Below are 24,846 nucleotides of genomic sequence, written 5' to 3' on the forward strand. Positions count from 1 at the left end.
TATTGCCCGCGCGTCTTACTCTGGTATCATTGTGTAAAGAAGACATTACCCGATCATGCATGGGTGGCGGCGCGCACGACGCGATCGGAGCTAAAGTTAGCCTCTCGCTTAGTATTCAGAAACATATTTTGGCAGTACGGCTGTCGACCAGAGCAGGAGGGGTCGCGTTTGAGAGTTCACTCAGCCGTAGTAGGTATAACCCATTGAACTTCAACCTCGTGAGCAGTTATAAGGTCTTTTAAGTGTGCATTCATTGCAGAAATTTGACAGTTGCTCGGCTATGGCGCCCCTTCATCCGACACATTCAGTCCGGAAATAGCGTGGAGACTCGGGCAGCAAAGACAAAGGGATGCCACTACACGTTTCAGACCACAGCGGGCCTATTACAAATAGGGACCGAGTACGACTGCAAAGTTCGACCGTGGGGCATCCGTTAGCTGCATTGCAAGTTAATGTAATCTTTGTAATTCACGAATTCCACTTTCTTGTGTAGTATTTGGTTGAGTCATTTTTCTACTATTCACTGTAAAGCAGTTGCATCCTTGGGGTGTGTATTTGTCCCGCAACAATCATTTGCCTTGCTTGCACTTCCTTTCTTGAAAACGCTCCGCTCGCTACTTTCGTGTCGAGAATGCTGTCAAGCTAATGCGCATGCCGTTCGTGCCTTGGAAGTACCGGGTAGGCGACTTACCTTGGAAGATGATTATCATTATGGGACAACATGCGCCCCAAAGGGTGCAAGCTTTTTTTTAAAGAGTAGTGCCCATACACCCTCAAACTGAAAATTTTTTTACATCCTACAGGGATGTACCTTGCCCCCAAATAATGATCATGTATTGCTTGTGTTCTGAAAATTCTGCACTCACTACTTTCCCCGTCAAGAATGCTGCGTCACATTGACAAATGTGCACACCGTTTGTAACCCGGAATTCCTAGGCACATAGTGTTAAATAAGTGAAAAGCCCGCAAGATCGGTGACGTTCACTCACTCGAAAAAGTTAGCTGCATCTGGGGCTTGCCCCATACAACTCATCTCTCTTGCATTTCTTTTTTAACGCTCAGCGCCCGGTACTTTCAGGTCAGAGCGGACGGAACACCACAGCGCCTGACGGGTGAAAAAATGTTTTATTGATGAGCAAAACCACAGAAACCTGACTTTGCACCGCCGACGAAAGCTGGCAGGACCCAAAACTCTGCAAACGTGCTTGGCGCTACTTGCATTGGTCTTGGAGACAGTCGACGAGCTTGTGGCATGGAAAAAAAAAAAAAAAAAAAGACTGCTGCTGACGAAGGGGGTTGCACCGAACCTGAATCTCAGTCGTCGCCGTTTTCGTGGCAGCTAGCCGGGGAACCGCTGCGGCTCCGTGACCGCGATTCGCGCCTTGGGGACTGCGACCGACTCCTGCCGCTTCCTGGCCCGGCCGAGTTCGACCGTGACCGGTCGCGAGACCGGCTACGAGACGAGCCCTTCTTTCCACCAGTCTTGGCGACCTTCCCATTCTCCTCTCCCCGTACAGGCGAAGCAGAGCGGGACTTCCCGCGGCTACCGCTGCGACTTCGGCTAGACTTCGACTCGTCCTTCGACTTCTTGCGGCTCCGCGAGCGGCTCTCGCGCTCCTTCACCGGCGACCTTGAGCGGCTCCGCGAAGCCCCCTTGCCATCGGCGGGCGACTTGGAACGTGAGGCGCTCCGCGACTTCTGGCCACTGCTGGCGGGAGACTTTGATCGGCTTCGACTCAACGACTTCTTCTCAGCCTTGCCCTCGGACCGGCTACGGCTGCGCGACTTCCGCTCGTTGCTGGCAGACCGCGACCGGCTCCGGCTGGACGGCTTGCTGCGCTTTTTGACGGGTGAGCGGGACCGGCTTCGGCTGGCAGCCTTGTCGTCGCTCTTCTTGCTGGCTACGGAGCGGCTTCGGCTACGGCTCGCCTGCTTCCGGTCCTTGCTGGCCGACCGGCTACGACGCTTGGGTGACCGAGAGCGGCTGCGGGACTTTCGGCGTGGCGCGGGTGACTTGGAGCGTGACTCACTGGAGCGGCGCCGCCGCGAACCACTCCTGGAGCGCCGCTTGACGGAGCGCGAGCGGCTGCGGGAGCGTGACGCGCTACGCGAGCGACGCCGTTTCTGCGGGCTGCGGCTCTTGCGCCGCTTGGAGCCGGAGCGGGATCGCCGAGTGCGCCGCGGCGAGCGGCTCCTGGAACGTCTACGGCTGCGACTGCGGCTTCTTGAGAAGCTGCAACGAGACACAAGTCAACAGCTAAGCTGGGTGGGTCAGCCATTTGTTGCACAACTGAGGGAATGAAATGACTACATGGTATAATTAGGATCAGTATCTTTTTGTTAAAGGGGGCGTGACACCCAATTTTCTGCATTGTGTGAGTTAATCCTTGTGCACTCAAGAACACGGGAAAACTTTTGTACATCTGAGCCAGCACACAATTTGTAATTGAATTTTTTATATTTTTTATAACAGTTGAGCAACACTCACACGTGAGCTGCAACGTCACAAGCTGTGCATGAATGCATGCAGGAAACTTCTGCTTTGCTTGCCATTGGAATTGTTCAACTTGCAGCGGCTGAAGCAATGCCACTGCGGCACCTATGTAGTGCTGTGGGGTGCTAGAGCTAATAAAGCAAGAAGTTCCGTATCGTTTTTCAGGTTCCCCACGGAGCCCGTCAAGCGTAAGGCTTGGGAGATGAATGTGGGCAGGCAAGACTAGCGCTTATCTGATGTTTTTGTTTCTCGGAACACTTCACGGCAGGCAGCTACGACGATTTGCGCCTGCTCGCAGAGTTTTGGATAACCGTGACAAAGCTGAGGCTGTGGCCATAGCGATGTCAACTGTGTTCGCACACTGACTGGGCTCCCCTGTCCACCTGCTTTGGTCTTGCTTTGGTCCAAAACACTCCTGACAGTCAAGTCAAGCCGAGGATGTGGAAGGAGGAGGCTCAGGATTAATTTCGACCACCTGGCATTCTTTAATGTGCATCGCTGCCATCAAAATGCAGTTGTTTCGAGGTTGGAAATTTGCAGCAATTGGTGCCGGAGTACTGATTGAGCATCCTCTTTCATATCTTGATCACGCTACTGCATGCCCACCCCTTACCCCACTCCCCTTCTTGGGCTGACGTAACCGTCCCTGGGGTGAAACATGACTCCCAATACAGGGAGTCATGTTTCTGCTGCATTTAACATAAGAAAGCATGCCCTGCGAGGTCGGCTACAGTTACTTCGAGCTGCCGCGTGCCCTGCAGCCTCTGCAACTTTCCTTATCAGCGAGATAGATGGAACAGCGATGTTTCCTGTACATTTCATGTTTGCGATTATCCCGTTTGCATAACAGCATTTCTCCCACTCGAACTTTTTACCCATGCAAATGATTACTTCTGCGTCGATCAACACTAATAGTTTTTCTGCTAGACACAGAGCTTCCAAGTGCATCAAGTACATGCTTCAAATGGCTGAAAACTTTGCTAAATCGAAACCCTGTTAAACAATTACTTTGTTAAATTAAAAAAAAAAAACAAGTTTTGAATAGAAGCTCAGGAAATGAACATATTTTGTTACATCATGGGTTTTGTTAAGTCTGAGGTTCGTAATATTGAGTGCCGACAGTACTTGGCAAAATGAGAGACACGTGCTACCCTACCTTCGGATCGGTTTTTCCTCGATGATTCTGATCCGGCGACCATTGATCTCTGTGTTGTCCAGCTTCTCAATTGCTCGCTTCATGTCAGAGTAGGAGGCAAACTCCACCACACTGCAGAAGACAACCATCATCGCAGATAGGAAAACACAATGTTAAATATTACACACCACAAGCCACATAGTTTCAAGCTCTCAGTGTAGGTGTTCTTAAATGTCAGAATGATAGTTTTGATGTTTACTTTAAGGCTACAATCAACGCCCAGTTTTTCAGACGTGTCCAATGATTCGGACGGCTTTGCGGCACCGCCATGTATCCCACACCATACAGTGACCCTATGTATAAGATCGTCACGTGTACATCCTCCTTATACAGTGAAAGCTCGTTAAACCGTAGTTGGCCAGAGCTTGGAAAAAGTACGTACTAAATGGTGGCACTGTTTAACCGAAATGGCATGAGATCGACCATTTATCTGCCAAAAACGGAACTCTGAGAGAGTGCGATGAAAGGGGAAAAACATGCAGTATTTATTCACTTCGCGCGACAAAGGTGTTATTTTCGTTTGATACCGCGGTGGCCTAGCAGCGACGACAGCGGCCTCAAGCTTACTGAAGCAGCGAGGCAGCTTTTCAGCAGCCCCCCTCTTCTCGGCAAACACTCGCATGGCAGATTCCTCGTTGGCAGCTGCAACACCAGGTCAAGCTGCTTCCATGTTCGCAACCAAGCTTCCTGCTGTTCGGTGGCATGCTTTTAATTGAAAGAACTTGCCTCTGTCAGCAATGGCACCGAGTCTACCTTTGCCATTCTCACCGATGGCCTTGAAGTGCGGAAAGTACGGCAAAGGTTGTATAATGCCAGTTCTTTAAAATCTGTTTTGCTCCAATACAGCGGTGTTACGTGGTCAAGCATATGCAATGTATTGCGGTGAATTCTACCAAAAGCGGAAGGGGGCCACTGTCACGGGACACAGTACGTATTCTTTAATTACACCCGCGTGCACCCACAGTATTACCAATATGCCCAATAAGTGTACTGGCACATGTCTTCAGAGCTATTTCGAACATGCCTGGGGATGGAGATGGTGAGGCAGGAGGAGGGGGCAGGTCCTATACAAACACCAAAATTTCAGGAGGGGTGGGGGGATGAAAAAGGCATATGCCCAGTGTGCCACCCCTGGCTGGTCTACTGATTAGACCTAATCGGCGCTGCTTTGTTGGGCGTTGGCGACTAAAGCTACGGCTTGGTACCAAATCGATGCAGACCTATTTGCAGTGGCCAAGCGATGCTTAGAAAGCCAACAAGCCACCTCGCAAATGAAAACGAGTGTGTGGGATGTCAATGCAGTTGTTCACGGCCTCCATTTCTGTGGCATGCCGCATGGCGGCTTCTCATTCTCATTGCTGTTCATAGACAAACTTTTTTTTTTTTAGCTTTGAGCAACCCGTCACAAGGCTAGCTTTGGATTCACATGGTGGGTGTGAAAGTGCCATGACCCAGTTGTATGCATTTGCGCGGACAGCAAATGAATGACGGGGGCAGGGTGGCTAGGGTGGAGTGTTGCGCAAACTTGCCGTGACTACAGATTTCAGAGTGAATAGTGGCAAATCATGCTCAACCTGATAAAGGTATGTTGGGGACGGCGTCGGCTACATGCGAAGAGGTTTTTCTGCTGTTGCGCAGGTGGGCCTTACGATCAACCCACCTGCCGTAAAGTTGGGATAGCCCTTCTGTACCCGGGAGAAAAACTATGAAGCAAAACTTTCTATGCAATAAATAATAGATTGCCATAAAACACAGGTCCACTATTAAAGTGTGAACCTCACTGATATTCAGTACAACAGAGCATCTTTAAACCATTAGTTTCAGAGGAAAAAAAGCACTTTATTCTATTCAACAAAAATTCTATTGGTAAAAAAATATTTCCCAAACCTTCATGTACTAGAGCTGAGCTGTAATCAGTGCCAACATGAAAAGTTGATGTCCCCTTTAGTAAGAGTAGACTGCACTGTATATCTTGATTTCTATAGACTGTACTGCATATCTGCATTTCCATGTACCTAGTTATTGATAACTTGCTACATTCTTGTTATCTAACACAAGACTCCAAAGCATGTTCAGCACCGCGTTGTCTCGCCCCAAATTTGTAAGCATTAAATTTTGTGAAACATGTCTTAATATTCTATATTTGGCTTTTTCCTTGATTTGATTTGACAGTCGATTCTAAATCTACTATTTGGTATTCGCACACCCAACTTTTTGGACCTTTATGACCTCAATGTTGAGTAGGCACTTCCTAGAGGAAAAAAACTGCTCTTCACCTATGTTCAAGGCGTTCACTGCACGCTGCTGCAAGTGCTTTTTGAGAAAAGTTTCTGCCAGTGCCACGGAAGACCAAGACTGCATAACCCCTCTTTCACTGACTAAGAATTTGTAGCGAGTTCACCGTAGCCAGGTAGAGTGTTCCGAGTCATCACAAAACTATAAATGCATTTTGGATGGGACTTAAAATTTTTATCGCTCCGCAATTAGGATAAACTGATCGTATTGTCGATACTACACTGCACTTCTAAAAGGAAGCATATTTCTAAAGGCCAGCTCTTACACAGGCTGGAGCACCATGAAAGGAACAGTTATAGCAAGAAACCCTCGCTACATGACCCCAATAGAGTTATAGCAGTAAACTTCTTACAGTTTAGGGGATTGCAAGGTTCCTGGAGCTGTAAAAAGCAGTAGCAAAGCTGGTAGCGAGATCTTGTGGCGCTTTGTCCAAATGCAATGTATTTGAGCCGTTTTTGTGTTACACGAGTGTTTTCATCAAATAAAATTTAACAGAGAGGACTGAACGTTAAAGAATATGTTCCTACCGATGCCTTACAACAGTAGTTAAGCCAAATATGGTAAAGTCACTTAAATAACAGCTCCGTGTCCTATCCGGTCAAAGTCTGCGCCACAAGACAGACCCATCAATGTTGCTCGCGTGGATGTCTCCCGTATCCCGGCGTTCTGCAAAGAGGTTTACGGACACAAAGGTTTACGGACAAGCCAAAGCTCTCCAATGCCAGTATCCTGGTGTTCCGCAAATAGGTTTATGGACAAGCCAAAGCTCTCTAATGCCAGTATCCCGGTGTTCCGCAAAAAGGCTTACGGACAAGCCAAAGCTCTCCAATGCCAGTATATGTTCCGCAAAAAAGTTTACGGACACAAAGGTTTACGGACAAGCCTAAGCTGTCCAATGCCAGTCAAGCAATAACGTAAAGGCAGGAAGTTTCTACTAACCCTTCATTGCGCCTGTGCCGGTGTGCATCAGCATAGGTCACATCGCCAACTTGCCGCATACGGTCCTTCAGGTCCTGGTGGGGAGAGAAATCCACACCGCGAGGGCCAGGCAAGGGCGAGCACACTCGAATTTAGGCACGGCAACAACGCAACAACCACGACACTGACCATCACTTGACGCATTTGCAGTAGCAGAGGTGCAGTGAACTGTAGAGGACGATGCTGGAGTACACAGACACAACTGCCATGCACTTGCCAGCCAGGTTTGTGCCACATGAGCTGTTTCACATCTTTTTTCAACAGCAAAATAATAACACTCATTGTACCTTCTTTCAGGACTGAGCCCTGTAAGTGCTCTTTCAGTACGGTATTTGCACCATTCACTAGTACTAAAGAACTACACTAGCAATTATTTACAAATTAATTATTCGTGGGGAGTAATAGTACAGCAAGAAAGGTCCAAAGCTTGAACGGAGTGAGTGAAGTAATATATGTGTCACCCAGGGCTACGACTAACTCAATTAAAATGAGCAAGCATGCGAATCTCTAAGGGAGCTCTACCTCGGAGGAGCTGTAGCAAAACGATAACTGCAACCATTCTTGCTGCTATTTTCTGACAAGCCACTATCGGGAACACAGCACTGGACAAGGAATAATGATAAATCCTGTTGCAAGTCCAGAAACCATAAAATCTGATATTTTTACCTATGAGTACTAAATATGTTATGCCTATTTAAGTGTACCCTGGACGTTAAGAGCTTTCTTTTATAACATGCTGATATGCACATTAAAAGACTGCTGCCATAAAACACTGGGATACAATGGTAAAAATAATAAATGAAATAAGGAAGGATCAGAACTGCATGAGAGAAAGTAAACCTCAGAGGTGCAATTTTAAAATGCACATGCACACCTTTACATGTTGTGCGTCGCACCTTTTAAGATGCCACTTTGTCCTAAAATAGCCTTTCATTTATATTTTTCGGACTGTTTCTCAAAGCAATGTTTCTGCTTTTACTTCTATCAGAAATACAGATGTGCACAGTTCAGACAGGAAAGTACTTGGCAAAGTGCCACAGAAATGAAATGCCCACAAGGATAACTGTCGACAAAATTGCATCCCAAACGTGTACCTCAAAGTAAACCCTTTGTGTTGTATATGGCAAGTATGGTCACCCATTTTTTTTCCTTCAGCAGCATGTCCAGGGGGGGGGGGGAGGGCAGAGTAGCTTTTGTGGATCTTGCATGTGCACTGTGTTTGCCCTACATACCAACTATCTACTTTAGAGCAAAAAATGCTTTTAGAAATTAACATATTGCTACTATTTTGTCTCCACCTGCTCAGGTCAGCTTGACTAAATAAATCTGCCTTCTGGCATGTAAAACCGCAGAATTTAATTTTAAGAAAGTGAATCATCTGGCAAGAAAATATGCCTAAAATTCTGTGATGCCCTCAGAAATGGTGATGAGGTTAACGTAGCAGCAAAAGGTCTCTACTAAAACAAAAGTGTGAGCATACCCTGATTATTCTACATAAAAAAGTTTTCTTTTACATTCCCTTCAAGGTCCACATGGGCTGCATAGCTTGCATTCATGAATTTCTGTAGCACAGGTTTCGATTGTGCAAAATTTTGCCTTCTTTTATCTCTCAACAGGCAAGTGGCCATGCTGATATTGCTTTAACAACAGTGATATGGCACTTGACACCTGACTGGCAAGAGCATCTGGCCACAGCACAGTTAAAAGAAAGGAAAAACTAAAGAACACCCACAAAGTTTGAAAAACAAGCAATGCCACTAACGGACCAGGATAACACTTAGCAAGGGCTTAGCGAAGGTCATGCACGAATTAAAAATGGGAGGAAAAAAAAGAAAGAAAGCAGCTGAAGTTAAGCAACAAGAAAAAGAAAGCAATAAAACAGATACTGTAAAATAGGTTCCAGCAAGCAAACAAGTTTTGCCCAAGGGGACATTTTGGCCACAGCCAATTGACATCTGATACACCAATGTTGGCGTGGTTCATTTTACTTTGCACAACCTGTCCCATGGGCAAAGCCTGTAGCAGGAAGAGCAAAACATCTTGAAAGGCAACAGGGAAAACTAATTTGCCACATGACACAACGATGAACAAAGAGGCTGGTCAAGAAAATTGATAGCTGTCTCTCCAAGTGCATTGCAGTGAATACAGGTCAAAGGTCATGTCAGCCAATTAGTAACAGAAGATTCTGCTCATAATCCAGCTCTAGTTCTCTTGTGCATGACACGTACTTAAGGTAAAATCCCACATGAATTGTCCTTTTTTCTGTCACCAGTCCTCCAGCATATCAGTTAGATAGATGGATCAACGAAGAACAATAGGTCAAGCCTGTCTCCTGGAAACAGTGTCCATGGTTGGCTGACATAACCTTGTACGTTTAACTGCACTGCATGGAGCTAGTGAGACAAGACCACTGGGGTCTGCTGCAAACAGATTAGATCATTCAGAGCGTATTCTACAAATGCTGCAAGAATTCTGTAGCTGCAATCTCACGCTGCTTTTAAGGACAAACCTGAACCATGCTGCAACATGTGCTATGATGGTACAACCAGTAATGGTTACTGCTACATAAGGCTAATTGGGTGCCGAGCTGGGCTGGTCGGCTTGACACAGAACGAAGAAGTCAGTGAAGTAAAGTAACAAGAATGCAGCATGGTTCCGGTCACCTTCCAGAAGTCTTTTTTTCCTCGCACTGTCCCATGAGAAACTGTGCATGTTACTCTTGTCCCACCACAGTACAGTACCTGAGAGATTGCAGCCACAGGGGAAAGAAAGAAAAAGAAGAAATGCAGTAAACAAGAAGTGATAGGGCACACAAACAGCGCAGGCACACAGGAGGAAGAGAAAAGAAGAGGATGTCACCAGGGGCAGCGCAGTCCAGGCGGAAGGGAGCTACGTGAAGCAGCAGGGAAGAGAGACGGGACGATGGACAGGACAAGGTCAGCATCAGAAGGATACGAAGAGGAGGAGGAGGAGCAGGAGGAAGGGAGGATAGACAAGGCAAGACTGGCCTCCTCGCCGCTCATCAGTTATGGCAGGAGGAGGAACAGGGAGGGGGGGGGGGTCAACAATATCCCGCGCACATGTCTTTGCTGCAACCATCCAAAACCCCCCCTGGTTTCTGTGAAAAAGGCCCCGCCGTGGCGATGACGGGGGGGCGGAGACCAGTGGGGTGGTAGTATTTACCTTGGCCAGTGCCCCAAGCGTGCTGGCGGGCAAGCCCCGAGAGCGCACAGTCCGAGAACAACTCTGAAGGAGGGCGCATTGGGAAGGTGGTGGTTGTGCAGTGCAGCTGAACACCCCACCACATCGAGGGGAAGAGGAGGAGGAGGACAGAGCACCACGCTCCGTGTACACCGTGGAGGAGGGACCCCCGAGAGACCGAGAACATCGTGGGGCCGCTCTCTTACCACCACCCTCCCGAGACCATCGACCGACCGACGGCTCGCTCTCTCTACAAGCAAACAGCCCGGGATGTGGCCCCCCAGACCCGAGGTCAAAAACGGCAGCACTGACCCCAACACCTCTTGGCTTCGTGTTGTGCGCGTGCTTTCGTAGGGCACTTATTGCAATACCACTGGCTTTATTTTCAGACTTGCCCCTCGCGGCAGTGCACCAAAAGGCTATAGCCAACGTTCAGTGGCCGAGAGAGCTGGTTAACACTGACGATGAGCTCTTGTGGTCAGGGCTAACGAACAGTGGCACAAGTTCAGGTGGCAGTACTGGAGCTGGCAAAGAATTAAAAGCCAGCATTTTTTTTTTACATATCTTTGGGGACATAACTTTTAGTGAGCAACGATTGGCAAAGCCCCGGCTTGCCGTCCCAGTGAGGCATCATGCTGGACTTAGCGCAGCACAAAAGTGAAAGTATCCCCAAAGGTTACAAGGTGAGAATACAGGACGAGACTACTTTCCTTTCTCGTAGCTTTTTCTATCCCATGGCTGAATGGGTGTGGTTAAATTTGATAGCTTGGGCAACCATTTTTTTGCTGACCAGTGAGGCAGCGGCCAATGCTTGTGCCGTGCATGAAATATGAAAATATAGGTATCTTAATTTACTTTCGGCAACAAAATATAGATGCATGACTTTGTAACTACATGCGGATTTATGGAAACCTATGCCATCAATCCGAAACCTCTATCATCAAAACGCTATGATATTGCTACCTTTAGAAAACGCTATGATATTGCTACCTTTAGTGTAGTTAGAATGCAGATTGAGGTACAGTCGCGTTCAGCATGAGCTGCAATATGGCGCCTACAGTCGAAGGTGCTCCAAGACTGCACAGTGGCCAAAAAAATTACCATAAACAAATTGGAGAGCTAAACAAATATTCCAATTATTAACAGCATTCGTTCAACAACTTTTTTGTATGTAAGTGGCGGCATGCCATCTCGGAGCTTGTTTGACCAAGGGTATCGTGTTGCAGCTCATGTTGAGCACCACTGTACCGCGACTGTCAAATTTCACGCGCAGTGCAGCCCACTGTTAAAGAGAACTTGTGCGCAGAGCTCTGGCAAGCATTTAATGGTCCAGATTTGCAGCAGACTTGTGCCTGGTTGCGCCAGCACCTTTTTGTGACCCTGTGCGGTGCGCTGACATTGCTACAGCTCGCACTCGCAGCTAGAGCGCCAGGAAAGTGAAAGCCGCACGCTGAAGTGTTCCCTTGGAACAGCATCCAGCACTGTACACCAACAGTGCATTTGGCCGTACCCCACTGGTTACTGCAACAGCGGTCACAAAAGCACCGAGCCTGTACCATCTGCTTGGCAAGCCTTATTCCTTGGGCAGTTCTGGTTCAAACCTGTCCCTGACCACCACCTTAGCTTGTACTCACTGCTAACATCACGACTTGGTTCACTTTTATCGCCACCATGTTCCTTAGCTCGTGCCAACTTTCAGTACAGTATGCTCTCATACAAGTGTTTTATGGCACTTCGCTTGTGGCAAAGTCTGGGAAATAAAGTTAACCGCCAGTAAATTGAAAGACAGTAAAGTTAGATAAGATAAACACTGCAGAACACCTTCGGGCTTGGTGTGGCGACAGGTAGAAATACTGTGCCACTTACAACTCCGGGACTCACTTGGCAACGTCAAGTAGACTGGCAATGCTGTTGTCAAGCTAATGGCCGATGTAAAAAACAAAGTATTATGGTAAGCTTAAAGCCAGAGAATGGCATAGTGGCAGAACGTGCCCTAGTTACTAGTCGTGCTGGCTTTTCATTAACATAGGCAGTTAAATTACGGAAAGCCATAACAATTTCATTACAACAGAACGCTGCAGAAGCTTGGAAACACTTGAGACTTCAGCTAGGCGAGAGTCAAGCTATGACAGCCTACTGACATGTCAACCAATGGAAAAGCTCGACAATGGTAATGGCACTGAACATTGGCGTCGTGAACTGAGGCCTCGCTCTGCTATAACATCACATTACCTAATTTTAAGTGTTATAAATGGGCAAACTATGGTTCCCTGGTTGTAAGGGCTTAGCACAATTAAGTAGAAGTCTTCATACAGATAAAAAGAAACATTCCTGTACTGCTCCGATAACAAATAAGCAGTTTTTTAAAATGTAAATTCTATTCGGGTGACTTTCCCAAAACGTTCAAACCCACTTGGACAAAGTGCAGTCTTTTATGCTATGCCAAGCAATCAGTGTTTTGCCATTGAATCTGCAGTTCACAACAGAGGAAGCACATAGAAAAACATGTGTTCGTTCTTTTACCTGCCAGCTGATGCGGCTGCTCAGGTTCTCGATGATAACCCGGTAGTCAGTCCGTGTGGGTGGGCCGTACCTGTTGGTGCCGCTGCTGCACCAAGAGACAACACAGGCAGTCTTTTGCAAGCAAAGCTCCTTGACGGACACATCTTCGGTTGTTTGCTCAGGAGTGCGACACCCTCCATGCAGGCCTCTGACTCGTTGCAGGCAGTGGCGCCTGACGATGTCCAAGATCACTGGCACAGCTATGACAGATGGGACAGATTTACGGCTCATTCACACCGGCGACCGGCAGAGGTCACATGACCAAGTTGGTCGCAAATGGTTCAAAAGTGACTGTTTTGGGTCAGTTGCTTGCTGCGGACCAATCGGCAGCGCAGGAGCAGCATCTCTGTACACGCAGATGTGCACTGTACATGGCGATGATGGTTCGAGCGGACGCAAGCGACATCGACTGCGAGATATTTCAGTGTGGCAATGGGTGGGTCACTCTTGCCAGTGTGAACAAAGGTCACCGCAAGTCACTCGCTGTTTGCGGTCAGTCTCGCAACCTCTGTGAATCATCAGTGTGCATGCAACCTTACACTGTGTGCTTGCCTGTACTGCACTGTTTGCTTATTTTTCAGGGGATAAATGTTGCTGAACATACCAGGCTGTGCAGGCAAGGAACACTTATCAGTGCTTCTGATCCCAGGCCTGGTCTATGCTCATGCTTTGAGCTTAAATTACGAAGTGGCCAAACATCTATTACAGTGGACCACCTGCAAACTGTATTGTTGCAGGCAAGAGAGAAGGAAGAACACTGCTGTGAACAAAAGAATGAGGCTGACAGTGTCATCTTAAGGAAGATCACGTGTGCAAGCCAAAACATTCAGATACACTTTCCAAGGGCTCTGCACGTAACTTAACTCCAGTTAATGACTTTTCACTTAATTTGAACACCCTGGAAAGTAACTGGGCAAAGGCACACCTTGCTATGGAAAAAAAAAATCTTTAGTTCGTTTGTGAAAGCATGCCACTTCAGTTAAATTGACCCCCCCCCCCCCCCCCACCGATGCCCCCTGATGCACATGGTGGTTACTATATGTTGAAAACAAGGAAATGCAGTAGATGGTGCAACTGATTCCGTAAGCGGTGACGGTAGCCACAGCAGCATGTCCCACACTGAGGACAACATTTTTTCTTCTGGGCGATATCCTTTTTGATTATTTTTTTTCCGCGCTGATGATAGTATCGAGTTCTGCTAAGCACTAACTGATGACATCATGTACAGTTATTGAAATACTGTAGTGAGGTAGCCTGTTCACGATGACAGAATATTTTAAATCATAAAACTTTGCCATTTGTTCATTTTAGTGCTGTTTGCTAATTTGACCTTTTGGATTATTTGACTGAAATTTGTGGTCCCGCAAGGGTGATATTAACGTAAGTCTACTGTGGGCCTTGGATGTCCGCTCGGTGACTAACCTGTCGGTCCAGGTGCTCCGCGGCGGAGGAGGCCGGCGAGCCGTTCCGTGTGCCAGCTCTACAACGACCCTGGACGAAAGATACCAAATGATCACATCCAGGCCAACTTCCCATCCCAAGAATTTGAAGAATACCACAGCTAAAGCAAAAAAGATGAACAAAAGAAATTTGCTAATAAAATAGGAATAGTTGTTTTCTTACATAATACACACTGACTGCTTATTAACTCTTCAAGTTATTTCATTAAAAAGTAGAAAATTTCATTTGTTTTACCCTGGCAAATTACTGGACATTGTATCTAAATACGACAAGTGTATTAAACGTGTAGTTTATCTCACATTCGCCCACTTATTAAGAGATTTGCTCTGAAAGAGACTTTCCCTCGGTGCAAGTAATTATTTGAGCAGATAACGAAATAAACCACGAGTGTAGAGGACAATATTCAAGCTGCCAATACTAAAATGCACAAGGCCAACTGACCAACTGAGTCGTCAAGCCCGGCTCGTCTCCAGTAAGCAAAGCAAAATGTGCTGCGGCCTGCACAAGTGCATCTTTGTTAGTACAACTAGAGCTGGTTAGTTAAAAGGTTACAGATATGCAGACTTTGTTCTGCACGGACACTGTGAAAAGACACACTGCTTTAATAATTGCAGCAGGGATGACCTGCACCAGACAAGCAGAAATGTTTATAGTAATGTCTGTTCTTGAAATAAGCACATTATGGCAGCACGGCTGCCGTTACAAGTTGGTTCCATGAGTTGGTGTCACTACTCATACCCACTTATAGTAGTAATACCAGTTTTAAGAATATACAGGAGATAAAAACTGAGCAGTCGCAGCACCGTTAACTTTTGTGCGTGTTTCGTGTTTTACTGACGTCGCCATAAATTACCACGGCGATGCATTCCGGGAAAAGAAACGTTTACACGTGCTTTTCGAAACGTCGATTAGCCGGAGTGCGTTTTCAACGAACTCGGCCACAATTCACGGGGCGCCACCGCACGCGGTGCCGCTTCAGAGGAAGTGTTCGAACACGACGATCAAAGCCATCCGTACCGTTCGCCGTCCAGTTCCCGACCGTTCAGCTCGTACACAGCATCGTCGGCGTCTCGGTGGTCGTCGAACTCCTGCAAAAGCACGATATCTTTTTTTTTATTTTTTCGGAAGTAAAGGAAACCTGCGCCAGGCGCCCGCAGCACGCGAAGCAGCTGCAGTTCGCATCCCTTTCCCCCTCCGGTCAATTAACGATCGACGAACAGCAACGCCCGTATCACATTAAGACAAAAAAAATATATGCATTGCGACATGGCTCACCACAAAGCCGAATCCGTTCTTGAGCAGGACTTCGCGGATCTTGCCGAACCCGCGGAAGAACCGCTCCAAGTCGCGCTCTCGTACACGGTAGCTGAGGTGGCCAACGTAGACCCTGGTCATGTTTTCGGTAGCTCGTCGCGAGACCTGCGTCACGTCGAAAAATAAGGCGGCGCAGTTTCCAGCATCGCTGCGTGTTTCCAGCGCCAATCTAGACGCGTAGTGCGCGCCGGGACGCAAAATATCGCGAGAGACCTTGAACTGTCCGTCGGCAACATAGAATGGCGCGATAGCACAGAACGTTCTAAAGAGGCTCAATTAGCGGCGCGCCTAGCGCGCCGCCGGGCAGAAATTCAATTACCGGATGAAGCCGCGGGTGGTTAGAATGCGGGAATAGGACGAACGCCCAGGATGCCTATTGTGGAGTGTTTTTGGGGGGCGAGAGGTGCGAAGTCGACGCTTCCTCGCAGATTCAAGACGGCAAGGCCCTTATCGCCATATTGCAACCCGCAGCAACATAAGCGTAACGCGCACACGCGACCCACGTGCACATGCTTATCATTAGTTCCTTTATACTAAACTTTAGCCCATTACTTGCCTGCGAAAAAACTGCAAAATTATTTAGCTTTATTTATTAGTTCATTTTGAGTTGCAACGCGCATACAATAGGAAACTGAATTGGCAATTTGATTTTGATTTTGACCAATCGCACGACGGAAAAGTTCACGTCCGGAGCAGTCACAGCCAGCCAATGGGCAACCGATTGCCACGGGCGCATCGGCTTTCAAATAAACGTTTCGGGCCGCTCGCGCAAATCGCAAGTGGCGTAAAGTCTTTTCATGCGGAGCAGCGTATTGTGGCCAAAGCGTGCGTCTGCGGCAGGCACCGTTTCTGGAGACTGCATCGAGGACGAGGCACGCAGGAACCTTCACGAACGGTGAGCGCGCGATTTGCCGCATTTGTTGCTGTGAGGACAGCAGTGGCGTAGCTAGGTCGTCTGGCACCCGGGGCCCATAGGTCTTCTGTCACCCCCCTTCCCGGGTGTAGCCGGCGGAAAGAGGGGTGTCTTCAGACGTATATGACACCCCCCCCCCCCTTCACTGGCCCCTTGCACCTGGGGCCCACGGCCCCCCGGCCCCCCCTGTTGCTACGCCACTGGAGGACAGGCTTTGTTGTGCGTTACGTTGGCCATCTGGGTGACGCCTGACTCGGGGCTGTATGCAGACTTGAAAAAAAAAAAAAAAATGTCCTGACCAGCAATCCGCCCAAGCTTTCCCCTCTAGGAAAGTCCATTTCTCGTGTTCAGAGACTACCAGACATTTTCACATCTCATTGTGCGACCGCCAACTGTCTGCCCTTCTCGGTAGTAAACAATCGCCGGTAATTGCTTTCTGAAACCAGTAGCCCTCGCAACGCCGCTACTGGGCGTGGGGGCTAAATTCATATTGGGCCCACCACAAACAAGCCACTGTTGCGTGACTGTGAGCCTTCGTAATTATATCGCGAGAATAGTCTGGTTTTGCTCGAGTCGTAGTGTGTAGCTCACTTGCTGGTTTAGGGCGCTGTGAAGTTCTCATTGTTTAGCCTATACAGTAACTCTGCCCAGCGTGGGTGTAGTCGGTGTAGTGCGTGGGTGGGCCTTCATTTACAACCGCCTTTCGTTCTTGTGGGGCAGTGCCCGCCCTACGCCCTTGACTTTTGCCTAACGTTTACGGAAAACTGCCTTATTGTCTAACTTCTTCAGCCAGGAAATATGATCGATTGCAAATAAATGTGTAAGATTTAGATAATTTCGTGCCGAGGTGCTGGAGACTCCGATGAAAGCAAGTCAATTTGGTGCAATGGCTGTACAGGTGCTCCCAGAATAATTCGGAACGCTGGACGCGCAGCTGCTCGTCGGCGGAGCGCGCCGGCGGATAAATACAGGCAAGATTTGTGCATGCGCGGTCTCCCTAGCGAGCAAGTTCCGCTCCCTAGTGCATCTAGATTGGCGTTGCCTTGCTCCAAGAAGGTAGCGCTAGGTGCCCTTTAGCGTTGTGCAATGGGGGCTGGGCGAATGAATGTCTGTAGCACAGCATGCATGCACCGTTATCTACAAATAAAGGCTCCTGCATTCCTTGCAGCGCATTCTCGCCATGGTCTGCATCCCGTCTGGGAGATAGCAATGCTTTGCGTGATTACGTGCTAGTGGGGCGGCTTGGCTACAACGGCAACGCTGCCTTATTTTTCCACCGTGTTAGCCTGTCCTGCGAAGTATTAGCTCTTAGTAAAATATCTCCCTACCCGTGTTACTACTAGCTTCGCAATACGAGGACAATTTCCACTATTACATGACCCCTCTTAACGGGTGTGTCTGCGATAGTGGCAATAAAAGAGTTCACAAAATGATATAACGCGGCACATTCATCAAGGCCAATTTATGTCAATCAAGGCCAATTTAGTCACTTCATGGAAAGGTCACTCTAATGAACTCTTCAAGACTCTACTGATTTATTGACGCACCCCGTTACGTGGTTCGTATATATTGTGCGCCAATCAATCACGGAATCTGGACCACTGGTAGCGAGTATCCTTACGTATTGATCACGAGTCGGCGTTTGTTGGCGAAGATAGATTTTTTTTTTGCTCAGAGGAAATATACAATGATAATCCAGGGTAGGCTGTGTGAGCTGAATGCAGAAAAGTAGTAAGGAGAACATAGTAAATCTAAATAATAGGAAGAACACGGGGTTTATTTTTTCCACAGTAAAAAAAAAAGAATCGAAACGTAACTGTTTCGTCTAAAGCGATTGGCGTGTTCGGCTATCAATATCTCCCGAATGCGCCGTCCACGCGAAGCGCAGCTTGTACGCGGCGTGGAATTGACGCGGAGAGCGCATCGACGAAGTCCCTTCTCTCACCAAGGCGCTTCCACTCGCGCATTATGGCGAGCCAGAGCTCGTCGGCACTGGCCCCTCCCAGATTCAGCTTGGATAAGCTTTCTTTCATCATGCCCCACACGTTCTCCATAACAATGAAGTCTGCAGCACCTTTCGGAGGCCAGTCAAGAACGCGAACCCCACGTTCTTGAAGAAGTTTTGCCACAGCTCTACCGGTGTGCACCGGGCTCAGGTCTTGCTGGAAGAAGTAGCCATCTTTAAATGGCCCGTCCAGCGCGTATGGCAATAGGTGGTAGTCCAGAATGTCACAGTAAGCTTCAGCTGTGAACGATGGGGACAGTCGGATTAGTGGACCGAGGCCCTCTTTGCTAATTGCTCCCCAAACGTTGACAGTACAGCGGCCGCTGCTGTGGATCTCCGAAACATACCCAGGCTCGTATTTGCACGAAAAGAAGGGAATAGATAATGGTCTTTTCAGATGAAATACCTTTTGCGCGTCCGAAGAATTTGTGCTTAAATGATCAGAAAGAAAATGAAAATACCTGCAGTTATATGGTCTCCATACGCGGCGCTCTTGGTCCCATCTAGATGAAAATGTCGATTCATCTGAAAATATTACTTCCTTCCATTCTTCAGTCGTCCAGCGCTCATATGCCCTGCAAAACTCAAGGCGCCGGCGTTTTTGGTGCTCTGTAAGGTGTGGCTTTTGTGCCGCGACAAATCCACGAAGACCAGCCTCTCGCATGCGCCTTCTAATTGTTTCCTCACTAGCTTGCAGGTTGAGGGCTGTCTTGATCTGGCGGGCGCTCTGGTAAGGATCAGCAACGGCTGCAGCAACAATAAGAAGATCGGACTCTTCCGATGTGCATCGGTGTCGTCCCGATCGTGCTGCATCTTTGAGTCGGCCATCTTCATCCCTGTAGGCTTGGATTATTCGGTTGACCGCACTGATACTTTCCTGTGAGGCGGCATATCTCACGTTGAGGTATACCTTGGGAACTGAGCTTAACTATATTTCTCCGCACATTTATCGGCACTCTTTTCGGCATGTTGCCTCGATTGGAATAGGGCGGAATTCGCGTAACTGTCGTTGTTTAAATATGTTTGTATCCCTTTATCAATCGAGCCGCCGATATCATTACGGTTGCATCAGATGAAAGCGCCGCCCTTTGCCAGCGCCAGTCACGGTAACCTACCATAAATATTTTTAGCAAATGATAAATACAGCCCACACGAAAAATGAAAAAAAAAGGGCCAAGCACGCGAACATGCAGACACGAGCGCTCACGCTCCAACTCGAGTGCATGCGCAGACACAGCTTGTCACAGACACCACCGGCCCAGCCCCCCTGGACAAAACGTTAAGAGGCACCTAGGGCTACCGTTCTGGAGCAAGGCAACACAAACTAGATGCACTAGGGAGCCAACCTTGCTTGCTAGGGAGACCGCGCACGCGCAGACCATGGTACTACTTCTTCCACGGGTGCGCTCCGGCGGCGAGCGGCCGCGTGTGTGGCGTTCCGAATTATTCTGGGAGCGCCTGTACATTTTCATGCTGAGTCGTCGTAAAAACACGGTAATTAAATATCTATTTCATCTACAGTCCGTCACGCTACGCTTTTTCTTAAAAAGAATGGAATCATCCCCTCAAAAACATGATCAAGTCAATTATTTGCTGCAAGCATTACCAGAAATGGAAAAAAAAAAAGTCATTTCGCAATTAAACCCGGACGCCTCATGTCAAGTTTCGTCGAACACAGTAGTTCACCATAGTGGTGAACTGCAGCGTTACATTTGACACAGAAGTAAAGTGTAGTTACTTTAGGTTTTAGATAAGCAGAATTCTCAATTTACCCCAAGCTTATTGTTCGTGGTCATTTCTGTGCAGTGCTTGCCACCACTGCACAGAAATGGCCAATTTAAGTAGCGGGAACATATGTGTACGCTGGGACTGAAGGGGCACTAAACCATTCTTGCTCGAGTCGGGTGTTGATCACAAGTGCTGCCACGAGTAGTTTTAAGGCTAGACATTGTTCCTGCTGTACACAATCACGACTCGTGTTTCCATCGCATTCAGTGATTGAAGAGAGTAATAGCGGTCCTGGTGACTGTGGTACGATTGCTAGCTTAGCCTACACTCCCTCGAATCCTAGACAAATAGGCTCTCAAGAATGCTAGACAACTGCAGGTGAAAGTGTTGTCCTAATGGCTGTGTGTGTCTGTCCAAGATTTCTCGCGGCAGTCGCCTCCCGTTGGTTGCCGAGCACGTCGCCAACTGCCAGTAGAATAGACATGTCTCAAAAAAGAGATTTTGTCACCATTTCGCAGGAACGTGCGTGTAGATTCTGGCTGCTGAGTCTGTGATGGAAGTGAGGATTTGCACTATAGTGTTAGGCGTAACTTAAGGAGAGCAAGAGACAATTTTTTGTGCTGCTTTTGTTAAACGTGGCCTTATTTAGCATACTTCAGCGACATTCCCCAGGACACCAAAGCTGGAACCCGGACTGCTCCGCGAGTTGGAGGCTCGCCAAGGCCTCCACATGCCGGGACGAGTGGCTAACTTGTATCTCGCTACGAATGTTGATGGGAGTGCAAGAGTGGATCTGTGCGAGTGAACAGTCGACCTTGAATGCAAACGTCCCTTGGCATGCTTCGGCCTCGGTGGCTCCATCCCAGGGACTGTGTTGGTTCCAGCTTTGATGCTCCCTGCTACCCCTTGAGTGCCCTGGAGATCCAGCACTCTATTATAATTTCAGGTGTTTCCTGAGCCCTCCGTTTGTTGGCATCATTTATATTTTCACATGATCAATGATCTCGTAAGACTAATACCGTAGTCGGGTGGCAATTTGAGTGACTCTTCAAGCGAGCGCACTTCGCAGTTAGTGTAATTCGCAGGCTGTCGGAGGGAAAGGTTTAGTGACACTCGCTCCTTCCTTGCTTGTATTAGATAAAAATGAATGGACATGCTAACAATGTTATAGTATTTCTATATTTCATCGCAAAAGTTCTTGCAAATGAGCATTTTCTCTTTTGCCTGATAAAAGAGTAACTGTTTACAAGACTCTAAAGGCTGAGAATAATGTCGGGCCTTATGGCTCCATAGATCGTCATTGACATTGCCGTCAATCTGTCAGAGTGACACTAGGTGAGGCCTGTGCGCTCTCTTGAAGTGTCGCTAAATTTGCCCGTTTAACTGGGGTACTAATCGCACCAGACAAAGTAGACTGGCTTGACCTAGGGGCACCAGGGACAAACCTGGTGGTTCCTGCCCGGTGGTACCTGGCTGGCTGCTGCCAGAGTAGCCATGCATAAAATTTCACAGCTGCTGTGGGCATACAAAGTGACTTCCCCATTGCACCTTGTTCGCACATTCAAAATCGCAGTTGTCCTGCCGACACTGCACAAACCAACTGTAGCCGAAAGGTCAAGAACGATGAGCGAGGCAAACATGGAGGCGTCTATCGAAACCAGAGTGAAGTCTGCGTGCACCGGCTTATATTAGAGTTAGATGGACAAACTTAATGAATGAGCAAGTGCCACCTTGCCGGTACAGTGCTAGATGGGAAAGGGAAGCGTACTTTTGAATTGATGGCACTGTCGATCAGTAAACCAGCCAGCTCATTGCGTATTTAAGCAATATTTGCTAAATGCCATTAGCATGACTAGTTATGACCAAAGACATGACTGCACTGCATACAACACCGGAGTGATAAACTGCATGTTTCGAAGCGCTAATAACGGTGAAGCACCTTAAAAACAAGACTGCTTTTGTCTGCAGGGGAAGATTGGTGGCTTACATAAGCACAGACGCTTGTAACAGTTCAGATCGCAGAGGAAATGTTTCAGAATTTGTGCCGATCATTATTGCATATTAATTTATTTTCTAAGTTCTGCTTAGAAAATAAATTTAGGCGCAGTTATGATAATTTTGTGCAGTGAAGAGAGTTCAACGAACGCACGCACATGCCAGTGCATTCTACAGCTAGTGCTGCTAAACCTTTCCTTGTGACAGCCTGTGATTTGCGCTAATGAAGGGCATTCATTCAAATTGACACTAAATTTGCCCTTCAATACTTATAGAAAAACGTTGCTCTTTCATTTTTAAACTGTTGGAAGCAAATTCAGCTTGAACACTGAAAAGCTTTATATTGTGACACACGCATGTGTGGGTAATGAGAGAGAGGGCAGTACGAACTAGAAGACAGTCACGATGTAACTGATGGTTGTGAAACTTATTTAATTATGCTCAAATAGAGCTGTGCTTTGCAACATCTTCAGTTACAAAAGTGCAGAAACTTTTAGGTCCGTACCTTGATTGCACCAGCAGCGCCTCCGTGTAGTTGGATGTCTTTCTTTAGTGGCAGGCAGCTTTGCCGGTTTAACGTAAAACCATTCCAATCTGTTTTTATTCCAGACCCGCCATTAGCCCTCCGCCATAGGTCAGAACTGTTTGGGTACAGCCCATGTGGGAGGGCACCACGCCCACATGGGCAAAGCCTGAGCCATTTTGTCCCATCAGAGGGGGCTAATGGCCGATTTGAAACAAAAGCGGATTGGAATAGTTTTACGTTATACCGGCTTGTGTTTACCGGACATGTGTGGTGGGGCTGTACATAGCATCTTTTTGCCCATGCAAGTTACACACCAATATATCTTATGATACACGACGCAAGCGCCTTTTATTTCATTTAAACATTGATGCGGCTATCATAAGGCAGTTTATTTCCTGCAAGTTTGTGTGATTAGCTTTGTGATTTCGCTAGGCCTGTGCAGCAGTGCCAACCTTGGCAGGTAAATGCGCAAGCTACTTCTAAGTGTCAAATCAGAAAAAAAAAAAACAAATATATTTTGTGTGAACACGATATTTTGGACATACCTGGCAATAGCAAGCGGGCCAGCTGCAATAATAGCAGATGTTGTGGCATCCATCATCTCCTGTACAGAACGCCTCGCAAGTGACATTGTGCTTTGGGTACACATTTAGCTTTCCAAGCCACTCTAAATTCAGATGTCGTCTGTAATTGTTAAATTTAATATGTAGGTGAATAATAGTGAAAACTTCATCTTGTATTGGTAAGTGAACATTTTTCTGTTCTCACTGCAACTATCTTTAAAATTCAGGCCTTATTGTCTCTATGGGCATGTCGGGAGCTAGAAATAAGCATGGGCTAACATGTCCCAGGAAACAGAATATTAGTTTGAAACCACACGGGCAGTCGTACGAGCCCGCATTTTTCAATGTCGTAAGCAGTTATAGAAAATGTGTGTAACTACTGCGGGTGCTTTTAAACAGGTAAATGTGCATCAAAAGTCCTGTGCACGTATCTGGGATGGCACGCCCACACAGCTATGGTTTAGGAGCAACTAGCTGGAACTGGTTTAGGAGCAACTAGCTGGAACTGCAGTGTAATCTAATCTTCTCTTCATGACCATCCAAAATGTCACTGCATCCCTTGTGCCATTAGTTAATTTCAGAATACCGCGAGCCAGATTAGCCTAAGCAACAGTGGAATATGATACAAAAAAAAAGAGAAAAATTTGAGTGCCAGACACACAGCATTAATAAACAAAAAAAGATGAACAAATGAGTATTTGCCCAACAAATGAAGACGTATATCTCTGCGTCTGTGAAAATAAATTCAAACAAGCAGACTAATGTGGCAACATAAGTTCCAAGTGCCTTGCATTATTTTAGACGGTGAACAAAACGAGAACAAGGTGAAAGCAGGAGCCAACGTTTTGACAAGTGGTCTCGTCTCCAGGGTGACACATGCTTTCTTCGCCACAGTATAAATATACTGTGGCGAGGAAAGCGTATGTCGCCTTGAAGAAAAGTCCACTTGTCGAAGCGTTGGCTCCTGCTTTCACTTTGCTCTCGTTTTGCTCGTCGTCTTGAATTTCCATCTCCTACCTTGCCCCTGTTTTCCTTGCATTGTTTTAGGAATAGTGCTGTATGGCAAGATTTCATCTCATTGTCGTGGTGGTATGCCTGAATTTCATGAAGATATGATTTTAGAACTACATTGAACTCTGCACAACTAAACAGTGGCAAAGAGGGGGCATATGAAAAATAGGCACTAAGAACTGCTAACTTAATTGGATTTGTACCTTCCCTTCGGCATTCTTTAGATTGCACTGTGTTGGGTAAATGGAGATTGTTATTCACATTTTAAAGAAGTCAAGACTAGAAAGTGTACTGCCCATTCACACACAAAAGAAGATGCTTGTACAGGGATTGCCGGCTTCGCATTGTTCAGCAACATCTGTTAGGAGCTGGAAATTGTGAAACATCTCTTCTTCACTGCCGTAAACCTATTCTGTGAGTTAGCAGAAAAAGATATGCATTCATGAGGGAAGATGTAATAATAGTGCAGTAAACGCAGCACACCTGTCCTGTGCTTTTGTCTTTGCCTTTATTGTGCTATTTATTTCTTCGCTATGAACAAACTATACCCGCGGACAACTTTTTGTGGCTATGAAGGAAAAGCTATGGAGGCAAAGCACGGACAA

At 47.2% G+C, this 24,846-nt stretch overlaps 2 protein-coding genes across 2 annotated transcripts in view; one reads left to right on the forward strand and one right to left on the reverse strand.

The window, feature by feature from the left end:
* Window positions 1-1,106: 1,106 nt before the first annotated feature.
* LOC142564281 (uncharacterized) lies at window positions 1,107-15,982 on the reverse strand. Its single transcript, XM_075675222.1, has 8 exons — window positions 15,820-15,982; window positions 15,462-15,605; window positions 15,204-15,274; window positions 14,148-14,216; window positions 12,687-12,771; window positions 6,924-6,997; window positions 3,651-3,761; window positions 1,107-2,233 (listed from the first exon to the last, which is right to left on the reverse strand). Exons 2-8 carry the CDS (start codon window positions 15,579-15,581, stop codon window positions 1,315-1,317), a joined length of 1,449 nt encoding a protein of 482 aa, XP_075531337.1. The 5' UTR covers window positions 15,582-15,605; window positions 15,820-15,982; the 3' UTR covers window positions 1,107-1,314.
* Window positions 15,983-16,185: 203 nt separating this feature from the next.
* The window catches only part of LOC142564280 (uncharacterized), a 53,695-nt gene continuing 45,034 nt past the window's right edge, over window positions 16,186-24,846 (forward strand). Inside the window, exon 1 of the mRNA XM_075675221.1 lies at window positions 16,186-16,395. The gene's annotated coding sequence lies outside the window, so the exon portion shown is untranslated. The remainder of the gene's footprint in view (window positions 16,396-24,846) is intronic.

This window comes from Dermacentor variabilis, chromosome 11, assembly GCF_050947875.1.
Source record: "Dermacentor variabilis isolate Ectoservices chromosome 11, ASM5094787v1, whole genome shotgun sequence".
Lineage (NCBI taxonomy): Eukaryota > Metazoa > Arthropoda > Arachnida > Ixodida > Ixodidae > Dermacentor > Dermacentor variabilis.